This window comes from Phragmites australis, chromosome 14, assembly GCF_958298935.1.
Source record: "Phragmites australis chromosome 14, lpPhrAust1.1, whole genome shotgun sequence".
Lineage (NCBI taxonomy): Eukaryota > Viridiplantae > Streptophyta > Magnoliopsida > Poales > Poaceae > Phragmites > Phragmites australis.
In genome coordinates this window covers 24262513-24278263 of record NC_084934.1, presented here as the reverse complement: position 1 = coordinate 24278263, position 15751 = coordinate 24262513, and the positions used below count along the sequence as shown (strand labels likewise).

At 41.9% G+C, this 15751-nt stretch overlaps 1 protein-coding gene and 1 pseudogene across 1 annotated transcript; one reads left to right on the top strand and one right to left on the bottom strand.

Moving 5' to 3' along the window:
* The first annotated feature begins 1984 nt into the window (after nt 1-1984).
* Nucleotides 1985-4064, top strand: LOC133891768 (L-type lectin-domain containing receptor kinase IX.1-like). Its single transcript, XM_062332514.1, has one exon. It carries the CDS (start codon nt 2004-2006, stop codon nt 4062-4064), a length of 2061 nt encoding a protein of 686 aa, XP_062188498.1. The 5' UTR covers nt 1985-2003.
* Nucleotides 4065-6828: 2764 nt separating this feature from the next.
* On the bottom strand, nt 6829-8773 carry LOC133890345 (uncharacterized; annotated as a pseudogene).
* Nucleotides 8774-15751: the final 6978 nt, after the last annotated feature.

The window sequence follows — 15751 nt, the reverse complement described above, 5'->3', positions numbered from 1 at the left end:
AACCCTATATATGAATAGAAAGAGCAGTTGATGTATAATATATTTACAGGTAAGATTTATAAAATCGTTTGGATTTTGAAAACCTATAGCCGACGGTTACTTAGAAAATCATGGTTATCGTAATAATTGAATAAAATTTAGTGAGAATTCATTTAAAATTTACTCGGCTAAATTTGAAATTCGGTGAGAATCCAAAACAAATCAACTGAACGGTAACCGGTCGGTTTGCTACAGTTACCGATTGTATTTAGCGATTTATCGAGAGTGGTTTTTTTCACATTTTTCGAATTGTCAGTAACCGTTCGAATTCGTCGGTAACTGTTCGGTCCTAGCGATTTATTGAGCGGTTTTCTCTAAAAAAACAAAAACATGGTTTAATCTTGTAAAATCAATAATTAATTTATCTGAGCTTTAAATCAACTGAAACAAATTTTGTTGGTTTCATTGTAACATGATGTACATGATAAAAATATTTATACTCATAAAAAAGTTGAATATTTTCTATGAGAAAATGTATTTGCTAAACCTAGTTAAATACATAGTTTACTCTTTACTAATCCAAAAATCATGAAACTAAATTTTTTAGTCTTCTTATATGATCCTATGTCTTGTAAAATTACATGAACTCATGAAATAGTTATTGTTATATACAGAATTGTGTAAATATATTGATGGTTCGTCACAGTACTCACATTGCCTTGAAGTATCTTGCCGCTTTTGATGGATCACCTCCTCCACCACTGTTTATATTCTCTTGGATCATTTTAGTTGTCGGCCTTCAAGCCTACATGTAGTTGCTTTGAGTCCTTGGATCTTGTGAGCCGCTCCGAAACGGTGCTGTTGCGGTTCTCCTCTCTACTAGCTCTTGTAGCCGTTTTTCGCTGTTGTTTTGTTTTGTTGTTGCGGTGCTTTAGGCCTAGCTTTTTTAGCTAGTTCTTAGCCCACTTTGTTGCGTAGTTTTTGCTCAGTTTTCTCTTAAAATCTGTCGAGTTTTTTTCTTATTAATATAATAAAGGCTGCCTATAATAGGCAGTCTCTTGTCGTATTCGTTATATATATATATTGAAGGTAGAAACTGCTCACGTCTTTCCTGAATGTTTTTTTTAAGTCAGCAGGAGATTACTGGGCACAAACAATATCGACACAGATTAGATAAAGAAACCTCTTTGACTGCAGTTACAGAGATCAAGTACTTGTTTCTAGTTATAAATTCTGAACACATTAAGACAGTAAGAAGTACTACCACCACCTATGATCTTATTTGGCAACAGACGTCTGTACCAACGGAGATCATACAGTATAAGAACTATTGACTGTCTGTGATTGAACTCAGTTCTAGGATTCGGTAAACTACATACAGATATTACCCAACTATCCTGTATCGCATGAACTTTCTTGTGTCACGTCGAACTATATGAAAAACAAAATTACATCAAGATCAAATTTGGTTAGCACAGATGCCAGATGGAAAGGAACTTCTCAACTCCAGGGATGTCATAAGAGAGCTAGCCCTGCCACAGATGATACCTGCTCCATTTACTGAAAGAGAAACCAATATCTTTTTGGCCGGCAGCCAACATAGCTATATGTGGGCGGAGTATCCTTGACCTTGTTTCATGATAATATATGTTTTTGTCTGTGATCTAGGCCGGCAATGGCGATAGAAACCAAGCATTTTCTCCTATTGAAAAGTTCAATTCATAGTTTAACATCGTACCATTATTTTACATCTTCTGGTACCACCAATAGAAACTCCAAATTTCAACTGCCTCTCCTGTGGCTTGCATGTGTCTTTTCAAGGCTATGCCCTGTTGACAGGCCGGCAGTTACTGACGCACAAAATAACAGCAAGCGTGGGTGAAGTAATCAACGGGCTGACCAAGTTGGGAATTCTTAGTTATTTACATCAATATACATAGGAAACAACTTCTAAGCTCTGCAAAAGTTGATTCTTTGCCTCTCCTTTCCTTGCTTGATTCTTCCCTCCAGCTCTCTCACCAGCCATGAGATCAAGAGCCACGATTTATTGCTTCTTGGCTCTCCACTTATTCATATCCTTCAATATTGCCCGTGTCAGTCCTCTGTCCTTCAAGCTGAACTTCACCGAATCGAGCCACAATGGATTGGACACAATCCAGTTCCAGGAGGATGCTTTCTACAACAAGGCGGTCAGGCTCACCAAGGAAGAGTTGAATGGCCAGATCTCTCACAGTGTCGGCCGAGCAGTCTACACGGATCCAATGACTCTCTGGGATAGTACCACTGGTGAGTTAGCTGACTTCACAACCCGCTTCACATTCAAGATAATCGCTCGCATTAGCGATGGCTCATATGGTGAGGGCCTCGCCTTCTTCCTCTCATCGTACCCTTCTGTTATCCCCAATAATTCCAATGACGGTTATCTTGGCCTCTTTAGTAACAGTACTGATCAGAGTGAGCCATCCAACCAGATCGTGGCTGTCGAGTTTGACAGCCACAAGAACTCATGGGATCCAGATGACAACCATGTGGGCATCAACATCCATTCGATCATATCCGCGACCAATGTAACATGGAACAGTAGCATCAATGATGGTCGGATAGCCAATGCATGGGTAACTTACCAGGCCAGCTCCAGGAACTTGAGTGTCTTCTTGACATACAAGGACAACCCAACATTCAGTGGCGACTCCGCCCTATCTTATTCAGTTGATCTCAGAAAATATCTCCCAGACAAAGTGGCCATCGGCTTCTCGGCTGCCACCGGTAAATTGGTAGAAGCTCATCAGATACTTTACTGGGAATTCAGTTCTACTGATGTGCAGCTGAAGAGTAAGAAGATGAAAAGTGTGTTGGTCATAAGTTTGTCTACTGGCGTAAGTGTCATGGTCTGTTGCATGGGTTTGGTTTGGTGCTTCCTGAGTTTCAGAAAGACTAGGAGGTCAAGAAAGGAGGAAGAAGAGAAGCTAGAGTATGATGAGTCCATTGATGATGAGTTTGAGAAAGGGAGGGGTCCAAGAAGATTTCGATACAATGAACTCGTGGCCGCCACGAAGAATTTTGCTTTCGAGAGAAAGCTTGGAGAAGGAGGATTTGGAGCAGTCTACCAGGGTTTCTTGAAGGATCAAAACCTCAACATTGCCATAAAGCGAGTTGCAAAAGGATCAACACAGGGGAGGAAGGAGTACGTCTCTGAGGTCAAGATCATCAGCCGGCTAAGGCATAGGAACCTTGTGCAGCTTGTGGGCTGGTGTCATGAGCATGGAGAGTTCCTGCTTGTGTACGAGTTCATGCCGAACAGGAGCCTAGACACACACCTCTATGACAATAGTAACCTCCTAACATGGCCATTGCGGTTCAAGATCACCATCGGCATTGCATCTGCCCTCCTGTACCTCCACGAGGAGTGGGAGCAATGCGTTGTGCACCGCGATGTCAAGCCAAGCAATGTGATGCTTGATTCTGCATTCAATGCTAAGCTTGGGGACTTTGGGCTGGCACGTCTTGTCGACCATGACCGAGGCTCACAAACTACAGTCCTAGCTGGCACAATGGGTTACTTGGCTCCGGAGTGCGTCACCACTGGCAAAGCAAGCAAAGAATCTGATGTATACAGTTTTGGCATTCTTGCATTGGAGATTGCCTGTGGAAGGAGGCCTGTTGTGCTAAAGGAAGATGATGACAAGATCAAATTGGTTCAATGGGTCTGGGATCTATATGGAAGAAATGAGATTCTTAATGCAGTTGATGGGAGGCTTGATGGTGCATTTGACGAGCGTGAAGCTGTGTGCTTGATGGTTGTGGGGCTTTGGTGTGCACACCCGGATTACAATTTCCGACCTTCGATCCGCCAGGTCATAAGTGTACTGAAGTTTGAGATGCCTTTGCCAAGCCTTCCGCCGAAGATGCCTGTGGCGATGTACTTTGCACCACCAATCCATCTTTGCAGGTTTTCATACACCTCATCTGATGGGACACTGAAGGAGCAAGAGAGGTCCAACGGTTATGGAAAGACAAGCTCGTCCAGTGCAACCAATGCTTCTAGTTTACCTCCCTCTATTCATTTACCACAGATGGGTTACTAGGTCTGTCAGCTTCCTTTTATATACTAAATATGTTCACTTGTGTTTTGTACCGACTGTATTTGAGGGGCACAAAAGTAACTGCCAACAATATTGTTATTGATTCTATCAGGATGTTGTAAAATGTATTGTGTAATGACCGGCAAATATTATAGCCGGTGCACCAAAAGTGGCTACCAGCACCACAGGAGATCTATTTGGCATTAGAGAGGATATACAGCAGAATTTCGGTTAGAATTAGGAGATAAAATAAATCAGTTTATTTAGAGATAAGTATTAGTGATAGATTTGTGTAAGAGATATATATCAATTAAATTATGTGGACCGGCTGGGGTCCTGTCCAGCCGGCTATATATAGGGAGGGCCTCCTCTGGCCGAAGACATCAATGAAATTAGATCTATTCTCTATTCTCCTCCTGCTGCTGCATCCCTCTCGGTTGCTCTCTCTCCCTCTCCTTGTTCTGATCGGCCCTGCCAACCCCCTCCCCCTCTGATACAGCTCTACCGTGAATACCACCAACCTGTAGGGTTCTCAAGCCCCAGGCGGCTGTGAAGAACAGATATTATCTGAGAAGAAGAGGCCCAATCAATCCGGTATCAAAGATGCTGGGTTCCAAGGCTGAAGGATCTAATGTGTCGGCCATGGAGACTTTGACCAAGCTCCTGGCCGACATTTGTGTACAGCCTGGCTATCTGTAGGACGTAAGTACTGCGTACTGAAATGCTCTTGGCAAATACTATTTTTATGTAACTGTATTCTCCTGGGCGAAAAGCTATGACATTCACCTAGCACCAAGGCTTTTGTGCTGGCAGTTCTTGTATTGTTCATTAATACGAATTGCCTGCCTTTATGTTGAATATTTCTTCACTGATCACTTACACATACATATCAAGCACGGTTCTTTTTTTCAATATATGATCAAGCTCAATTAGTGCCCTATATCAGGTGAAGGACAACTACGGCATGCCAAGTTTCTCCATATGCAATGAACATGCACTATACCTATATATTTTCTGCTTATAATTAGTTTCTATAGATGTACCTTTCCAAATTTGCCCTACATGCAAGTGTTTGAAAATTCTTTTTTTCAACTATACTGTATAACATAAGGCATAAGGCATAAGGCATAAGGCATCTGAGCCACCGAGTAAACAAGATGTAGGGTTCCCTATAAGACATGAAGGTACCTTGCATATGAGAGTACTAAAATTCATCAGATCTTCACCTCAAAAAAATAGCTTAAGCTATAGATGTCCAGTTTTATTCCAGAAGCACGCACAGCAAAATTAAAAAGAATGAGTGGAAGAAAAGCTCTCCAAACAAAACAAGGTTAGCACGCCATACAGACAAAGCATTACCAAGTTGACAATTAACCTTCAATCACATTTTAACAAATCTATACCAATTAAGTTAATAAGGAAGCAAACATTTATTTATAATGCATGAGGGCTTAGAAGCAGTGTTAGAAAGTTCAAAAGTAGCAATTACACCATCCAAATAATCATGATGTGGGTATATTGTAGCCCCACAACTAAAGGAATTCATTATTAGCTAAATAAACCATTCAAATGAAAATGTGATGTTAACTAAGGTCTCAAATAAAGATTTTCTTATACCTGGAAAGAGGTGTTATCTCTACCAAAGATAATTTGGCCAAAAAAAAAAAAAAATTGGAATGGAAGTCTTAAATGCACTTTTTGCAACCAAGATGAAAGCACTCAATACATTTTCTTTGATTGCCACTTCGCTAATTCAATATGGCACATTATCAGATTGCCTTAGGAATAAACAAACCTAGGGGCATAAACCATATGATGAACGGTTGGATTAATAGTATAGGGAGAGCTACAAAGAAAAGGATTTTAGTCGGGGTGGCTGCTCTATGTTGGGCAATATGGCGATGCCGCAATGATATTGTGTTTGATAAAAAAAAAGACCTATGACGTCTTTTATGCAGGCATTGTTTAAGGGCATCTATTGGCTAAGATTCTGAAGATTGCTATAGAAGGAGGAGCACAAGAATATGATCAATACGGCTTGCCAAATATTGGAAGTGGTGGCCATGGATTTTTTTTTGCTAAGAATGGGTGCCGTTTTAGTAGCAAGCTATGTGTTGGATAATATTTACTTTTCATCATATGGTGTGCTATTTAATATTTTTGTCCAAACTATCAACTAAATGCTAAGATGATGTAATAATAAACGAAGGGTGCGTGCATCAAATGATGCAGAGGCAGGAACTATTGCCATTTTATTTAAACTAAGGTCTCAAATGTTCTGATTCCTTCTTAGCATGTAGAGGCACCCTGTGATTCTTATCTTCACCAGAGGTCCATCATCATTTGAAATACTAATATGAAGACACACTAGCATTACCATGAACTTTATCATGTCTGAACTACAAAATCCGAAAGGTCCCTTGAGAAGCACATGTGCCAACTACCTCGTAGTTCAAATCGTGATTTTAATGGATGAGATTCTTCAAACTTCATGAAATTCTAAAATGCAATGTGACACTAAATTGCACTCATCAGATCAGGCATGAAGTAAACCAGGCGAACACCTCCACCAACATAAGCCAAAGTATGTATGCACTCAAACTCAACCAAATTTTAGTCCTCGATTGCACAATATTACATTGTTCACAAGAAACATTTTTTTCTAACATTGGAATCTAGCACATAGCAAACAAAGACAAACAACAACAACACAACATGAACACAAGCATATAGGCAAGCAAACAGCCATTACCTTGAGGCAGCTTCTTCACTTCTTGTCATGCTGCTTCTTCACTGTGAACTAGTAAACCACCGGCCTGTGGTGCCAACCTTCGAGCGGCTTGTCCTCGTGCACCATCTCGACATCGAACACCTTCCTCGCCTTCCTGAAGAACTTATTGTCAATGCGCTTCCACCTCCTCATGTGCACCATGAGGAACACCACCTCCCCCTTAGGGCCGGCCCTGGGAGGGGGGGGGGGGGAGCGGGGCAGCCCCCTGGGCTCCCAAAACCCAGGGCCCTAGCCTCCTACCCTCATCCCTCCCATGCGCTGCCGCAGCTGCTTGCTTATGTAGATCCTGCTTGCTTATGGTTTCTTGTAGTGCACTCCGCTCTACCGTAAAAATTAGCATGTATAACTGCACACTAATACTGACAAGAAGCTCTGAAACAAGCCGCGATAGTGAAGATTAGTTGGGCTTAAGTTTGTTATGTCTGAATCGACAGCTGACATCGTCTTCATATGCCCAAAGCATGAGTTATCGGAACACAGATGTTCTGAATAATCAATACACAATACATAAAACTAGCACGTTATAAATTGGAATCAGTCAACACCTTATCCCAGAAGTACTATTGTATCTTGCAAACTAAATTATGCTCAGCTGAGCTGTCTGCTTGTCATATCTAGACTTTTAGTTGAAAGTAGCCATAGATGACCCTGGTCCAACCTCCATAAATAGATTACTGGTATTGTGGCATGAGCTTGCTGGACTTAAATAACCTGATTCAACAAAGGGATGAAATACCATGATTGAATTAAAGTCAACAACTACCTTATCCTCCAAGAGCAGTGAGCACAAACTGAGTAACCAAAGTGTTGGCTTGCTTTATTGATATACTACACACAGACACGCAGATGGGCATTGGCTCAAGGAGAGTGAGTGAGTGAGTGAATGAGAGAGAGAGAGAGAGCTCAATTTTGGGGAGGGCTGGAGTCGTTGTATCGCAACCGATAGCAGTCACCGATGCCTGCTAACCGTGTTTGAGGAATGCCAGCGGTGGAGTGGGATTAGTAGACGGGACCTCGCAAAGTGCCACCTTCAAGCATCACCACAATGTCTCATGAAAGATTAAATAGTTTAGCAACTTTATGCATTGAGAAGAAATTGCTGGATGAGATTGATGTTGATACCATCATTAATGACTTCGCATCTAGAAAGTGTTTGAGGCGAGCGTTGTTTTTTGATATATTTTAAGTGTTTGTCGGAAATAATTTTTAATGCACCGAATATTATCTTTACAATTTATATATTAATTTTTTTTTGATGTTTTAATTCAATGGGTCCTGTTTTTAGTTTCGCCCTAGGCCACCAAAATCTTAAGACCGGCCCTGCTCCCCCTTTACGAAGAACCGTAGCATCTCTATCAAGGGGTCAACCTATGCCTCTTAGTACACCATGTCGAACGCCACAACAAGGTCGAACATGGACACCGCCTGCGCCACCATTAAGTCCTGCATCATGGCGGCGGCACCCCATGGGAGCGCCACGACAGAGGCGAGAAGGGGCACATTGAGGGTAGCGTTGTGGCGAAGGATGGGGAGCGCATCAGGGAGGTCAGAGAGGATGACACATGTGGGGAGGGGCACATTGAGGGTGATCCCAATGGCATTGGTGCCGGAGCTGAGCTCGAGGACGCTGAGTGGGCTCCCTAGGGTCGGGCACGCAGGAGGACAGGAGGAAGGCGATGAGCTTGGAGGAAGAGGGCCAGAGCTGGAAGGAGAGGCCCCACGAGGGGAGCACGCAGACGGTGATGGGGCACGGTAGGGAGGGGAGGTGAAAGTGGTGGAGCTGCTCGTGTGATGGGGAGGAGGGTGTGGCGGTGGAGGGGAGGAGGTTCGGTAGGTGGAGGAGGTCGTTGGAATCAGAGTCGGAGGAGATGGCGGAGGCGGTGAACGGGAATGCGTTGGAAACCACAGTGGCGGTGGCCATCGGACGAGAGAAATGTTGGGGTTCACTAAGTCAACAACACCAGGAGGTATTGGGATCCTCTGACTTCACAACGGTGACTTTAATTTTGTTATGAGTTGTACATCTGTGACTTCAGTTTTTTTTGTGAGCAGTTCGATCTTAAATGGATGGATAAGATTTGATGCTACAGTATGCTGGAGACATTGGGTAACGTTGTATTAAGGCTCTATTTATTTTTATTCTTATTATGGATTCTAGCATCAAAAGCAAAAGCAAAAAATAAAACAATATAAAAGCTGATTATTACAATCCAAATTATAATACGAAATCCCACAATCCACGATCTGATGGGAATGAGTTTTCACGGATTCTACAGACTGGATTGGATTCTCATAATCTAAAGCTAAAACAAACTTGTCTGGTTTGCCATTCTAGGATTTCTAATGTTTTTGGAAACCTTTTTTTCAGGTGAAATTTTCCTCTCTAAGCAAAATGGTGATCTGATTTACAGATTTATGAGCAAGCATCTATCTCTTGGCCAATCCTCTCTGTCTTCTTCACTCACCGTCGTCTTTCCATCAACTGTCATTATGCATCTCACCATGGTCTCCAATGCCACTTCATCGTGTTTTCACCATTCCACTGTTATTTTTGTCCACTGTTATTGCCATCATCGTGTCATCCACTACCATCTTTCTCAATTTCTCCCATGAATCTATGGCTGGCGGCAACGCCATCACCGTCTCGCTGCAACGTCACCATCGTCGAACCACCACCCATGTCATTCTCGCTCTACAATCTAGGATCAAGATTAGGGGTGGCAATTAAACCCGTGGGTTCTGCACCTGACGGGTTTGGGTTTGGATCTAATTTTTTGCCCACAGGTCTGATGGGTCGGGTACTCGAAATGGATCGGGTCGGGCTCAGGTTTTCAATCTCACCTGTAGGTGCCCACAGGTCGCCCGAAATCAATTTTGAGTCTACAGATTTGCCGTGAGAGGCCCAACCCAACTCCCACGACCCACTGCACACATGACATATTCACACACCAAGCGGTCACCTCCTCCCATGTTCAACCCGTCAGTCGCATGCTCGCATCGGGCTTGTGCCTCCAGGCCATCGCCTCCCCGCCACCGTTGCCTCCCCACCGCTCGCCCTCTCCAACGCCCAACAACCGCCGCTACCATTGCCTCCTCGCCACTGCTCGTCCTCCCTGCCGCCCAACAGTCATCATTCGCCCTCCCCACCACTCGGTAGCTGCTGCTATTGTCACCTCCCTACCGCCCGGTAGTCCCCGCGTGGCCTCCCCATCGCCACCATCACCTCCCCACTGCCTAGTGAATCTCTCTAAGCTCTCGACTGGGGTGGAGGAGCAGTGAAATAGTGGCACGACGGTGGGGTAGTGGAAAGGGTGCTATACTTGAGGAAGAAGGTGGCGGTGGCTCAATTCGGCGGGGAGAAGGCGGGATCTGGTCAGATAAGGCCACATCAAACATCCTTCGTGCTCCTTGGGGGTCAGCAGGGGTGGATCCGCGATCAGGCTCATCAATTCGGTTGGCGCTCAATGGATTTGGCGGTGGCACGTTGGTTTTGGCTAGCAGCATGTTGCACTCTCTCTGATGCTGCTCGGCTCGATGGGTGTGAGGGAGGGGAAGGGAGAGAGAGACAATAGAGAGGGAAGCCGGGGGTAAGCTGGCTCACCGCTGGGCTATAGTAGATGGAATCCTATCGCCACCATCGCCTCCTCGCCGCTCGCATCGTAGATGGAATCTCGAAACCAAACGGGCAACCGACGGGTACGGGTTCGGGTGTCAGTTTTCACCCGTTTTTCATTTCGAGTGCAGGTCGGGTTACGACTGGCAGGTTTCGGGTTGGACGTGGTTTTATTCCACCTGATCCTGACCCAACTTGTTGCCATCCCTAATCAAGATGAATCATAATCGTAACATTCCCCAATTTATAATGCTTAAAGGGCACGGAAGAATAGTCAACCAAGAGGGGCTTTCCACAAGTATGTCATTTTTGTTAGCAACTTTTCCGCCAGGTGGGCCCCGCTCACCAGCGTGTGAGATTTTTTATTTTTAAATAAAAAATTACAAATCTATATATCTATTTTAAAAATTACAGATCTAGACTCTTATCACCTGTTGGAATGGCGACATGATATGTTTAAAAATAAAAAATATTGCGTTTCAATGCTCTCAAAATTTAAATCATTATCGAAATAGTAATGGAAAATTATGTGATATAGAGTATGCTATCATCAAGCTCTTTAAAAAAATTTAGACAAAAATATGACTTGTACAACGAGAAACAATAAAGGCAAATTTCAGGGATCTTGAATTTTGTCTCTTTTTATTCTCATTGCATAAGTAATTGTTTGAGTTGAATTTTTTTTTTAGAGAGCTAGACGATAGCATCATTTATATCATATATTTTTTTGAATTTTTCATAACTATTTCGATAGTATTTTAAAATTTGAGAGTATTAGAATACAATATTTTTTATTTTTAACATGTCACCTGTTGAAGGGCGACATGCTACCTGAATTTAGATTTGTAATTTTTCAAAAACAGAAGTATATATTTGTAATTTATATTTAAAAAATAAAAAAGTTCCCGCGTGCGTCTCGCTGATCCACCCCGAACGACTCCCTGATCGCCCAAACAAAGTAGGCCGCTCTTTCAGTCATGGGCTAGATCGCGACACAGCCTGGACGGTCCATCACAAAATTAAGTGCCTGATGGATAATGGATTCCCACCGAGCTGTCCAGTAATGTACGTCCGGTCCGGTCCGAAACACCAGAGAATATAGGCCGAGACCGAATGCTGCCCAAACGCGAGGTTTGTGCGGCCCAGCGCCTTCCGGTCCCGGGTAAGGCTCGCAGGAGCAGCCCACCGCGCTAGCGAGTGCCACGCGGCCTCGCGCGTCGGCCGTCGGGGCTTTCGGCGGCCCACTGGAAAAAAAAAGGAAGGGAGCGGCCGAACGGAGGAACTCACCTTGTGGTACAAACTGGTTCGGCATTCTGTTTGTTTTTTTCACAGGAGATAGGAGAATTTGTTGCCGTAATCATCTCATCAGCAAAGGGATTGGCCGTAAATCAGTTGTTAGCAGCCTAACCAATACCCAAAGATTGACGTCCATCAGTTGTTAGCAGTGGTACGTTACCATGCAATTGTACGTACTCTCTGACTTGCTACTGTTTTAGCGAACTTAAGGATATCACGGATGGGTTGGTGACCTACTGCAAAGCTACGTAAAGCGTTGTAGTATGTACGTACGTACATTATATGCATGGTACATAAATTGATCAACTATTCCTCTCTGTTTGTACAACAAGATAACAATGAACCTTTTTTCCCCCTGCTGATTACAGCTTCTGCTTTCAGGCCTTAGCCATCCCTCATCCGGTCCAACCGCTCCAGGTGGATCCAAGATGGTCGGTTAGCTTGGCTGACTACTCTTCCAAATCTACCTAAGCCGGTTCAGTAAAACTTCTTCCGCCGCCCAGCAGCCACCGGAGGATATATCCGTGGCGCCCCAAAAGCACGACAGCTGCTTGGACTAGACGAACAATAACTGGTAACTCCACTTACTTTCTCGAACAATAACTAATTACTCCACGCTCACCTACGTCACGGACGGAAACATCCTTGTCCCGACATGCACGTACGAACGCCCTAAAGCAAGCATCGATCGATCAAGGTAGGGACGGAACCAGTCTTAGACCATCTCTAACAGCTACCTTAAATTTTTATCCTCAAAATATTATTACAGCATCCTCTATCACTATTACAGCATCCCCTATCTCTAATACTGTAACAGTACTGTATCACTGGATACAGACTCTGTTGGAAACGAATTTCTAGTGCTACAGTACCCCGCAAAGTACTGTAGCACTAGAATCCTCAAATTTGCAGATCCTGTTGGAGAGGGCCTTAGGCGGAACCAGTCTTGGGTCAAGCCCTAGACTGGTCCATTAAGATTTGAACTGAGTTTAAAAAAATCCACTATTTTATACAGTAATTATCTCTGAAATTTGAGCTCAAACCTCAGGCTCAAGCCCAGCTTGCCTGGGCCTGGTTCCGCCCCCTGAATCATGGCGACGAACCAAGGTGTCATTACTCGATCATGAGACACAGGATACACCTATATCTCCGGTGATTATCTATTAACTTGATGCGTTTTAAATAATATTTCATACGTCAGTATCCAGACCAATCTAACTTGCCGAAGTGTCCCAAAATACTCAACGGAAAAAACAAGAAAAACACACATTATAAAAAAGGAAAAGACAATTTAAATAATAGAAAAACACATATTAGAAAACAGGAAACTTGTGTTGGAGTGACCAAACAGGTATGTGGGTGGGAAGTGTATGAAATTTTCTTTTCGTAACCGGAAAATCTTTATTATAAAACAGGAAAACAAACATTATAAATCAGGAAAGTCGAAGAACTCATGTTATAAAATAGAAAAATGCATATTAAGAAACAGAAAAGCACCTATTCCTCGATCGAAAAACATCTCTTGGCAAAATAAGGAAATGGTATATTCAGAAACATAAAAACACCGATTAAGAAATCGGAAAAGGGGAAAATACACATTATAAAACAGAAAAATACATATTATAAACAGGAAAACATCTATTAAGAAACCGGAAAGCTGGAAACACACATCCTCCCAAAATCTAGCAGTCTTTCCATTGCCAATCAGGACTTTTCTACCTTGAAGATACAAGATTTTATTTTTAGCAAGTCAGACCAACAAGAGGAGTCATTATATTTACAGTGGCAACAGAAATATTTTGAAGGTACTTTTTATGAGCAACTGATTGCCACATACCTGTACCAGTTTCAATCTTCCACCACCATTTGCACATAAGTGCAATATTCAACTTGCTTAAATCCTTAATACTTAGGCTTCCTTCCTTAGGTAAGCAAATTTTCTCCCATTTGATCAAATGGTATTTTTTTTTCTTGGTGCCACCTCTGCCAAAAGAATCTCCTTCTAGCAAAGTCAATACTCTCAAAGATTGTTTTGGGAAATAAAAACATCAATATTTGGTAAATAGCGACATTAGAAAGACTTGCATTAATAAGTAAGTAAGTTGTCTTGCCTACCACCAAAAGTGAGTAAGTTGCCTTGCCAGACATCTAACTTTTTGAACACTTTTTCTTCCATTATTATCCAGTCTTCAAGATGAAGCCTACTAGGGCTGACAAGGACTCCTAGGTATTTAATAGGGAAGGAACCAATCTGATAATAAAAGATATCAACATACTACATGGTAATGTCATGATCACCTCCAAGTAGAATAACCTCACTCTTTTGAAAGTTAATTTTAAGATCAGACAACATCTCATACATGTAGAGAAGCAATTTAAGGTTATTAGCCTTTTCAAAGTCATGCTGGAAGCATAAAATTGTGTCATCAGTATATTAGAGGATAACAATCCCCCTATCAAAAAGATGTGACATCAAACCAGTCACTTGACCTTTATTTTGAGCAGACTTAATCATCACAGCCAAACAATCAGCTACAAAATTGAAAAGAAAACAAGATAAATGGTCACCTTGCCTAACCCCTTTATGACTTGTAAAATAAGGTCCCAAGAGAATGTTCAATTTGACATTCAAAATACCATCACAAACCACTTTTTTTATCCACATTTTCCATTTGGGGCTAAACCCTCTCATATAAAGACATTGGAAAAGAAAATTCCAGCAAACTTTATCATAAGCTTTTTCAAAATCAAGCTTCAAAATTACCCCAATTTGCTTTTGTCATTTAGTTTCATGCAAGATTTCATGTGAAGACATAAATCCATCCATAATATTTATGTTTTTAATAAAGGCATTCCGATAAGAGCTAATAAGCTTATTCATGAAAGGCTCCAGCCTATTATTTAAAACTTTAGTGATCCATTTGTATGAACAATTCAATAGACAAATATGGCAAAATTGTTGGATATTTTCAGCATTTTGAACTTTTTTGAAAAAGGGTAATAACCCCATAATTGAGTCTTTTAACAGCTAGACAACCTTCATAGAACTCATGGAATAGCTCACAGTAATATGCTTTGATCACATCCCAGCAATGCTGAAAAAATTCAGCAGGGAAGCAATCTAGGCCAGCTGCCTTATTAGCTTCCAATTAGAAAAAAGCTCTTTTAATTTCATCTTCAGAAAAAGGTTGGTCTAACAGAATGTTTTCACTGCTATTCAATTTTTCTATGTCAGACTAAATAGATAGGTCTAAAGAAAGCATGTTACCATAGAAAGGCCAAAGAGATCTTTATAATATTTTGTGGCATGTTTCAACATACTTTCATCTCCATAGATCTTATTATTATCATGAACTAGATAAAAGACACTACTCTTTCTTTTTCTTCCATTTGCAACTCTGTGGAAAAAAATTGGTGCTCACCCGAGAATTACATTTCCGCTTCAGCTTCCTTACATCCTTGTTTTTCTGGATCCCTTCACTTCTAGGCAAGGATGCTGTCTCCTTTAAGATTCCAAGTAGAATGAGATCGTTTAAACCAATACAACTCCTCATCAAGGAGAAGTTTATGAATATCAATAAGAAGCTGAATTTTTTTAGTAGCCTGAGCAGGACTTAAGGCACAAGTTTCCTCAATATGTTCAAGGTAAGCTAGCTCCTCTCTAAAAAAGAATGAGCATTTTTTTTCTGGCTAGCTAGGTTGCCACCTAACCTTTTAAATATTCTCTAAGTTTTTTAGTTTGTAAAGAATATCATCTAAAACATTTTCTCTAGAAATGTCCTCATTCCAGATATTTGTCACTTCATGAATGAAAGTAGTATTACCAACCCAGGACAATTCAAATCTGAAAGTGGATTTGGATTTTTTTTTTTTTAGTGTCTAAGGTTGTAGAAAGAATGAGAGCATTAGGATCTAACATATCCCTAGGTAATTTGTGCACATTTGCCAAAGGATATAAGTCTTTCCACTCATTTGACACAAGGATTCTAT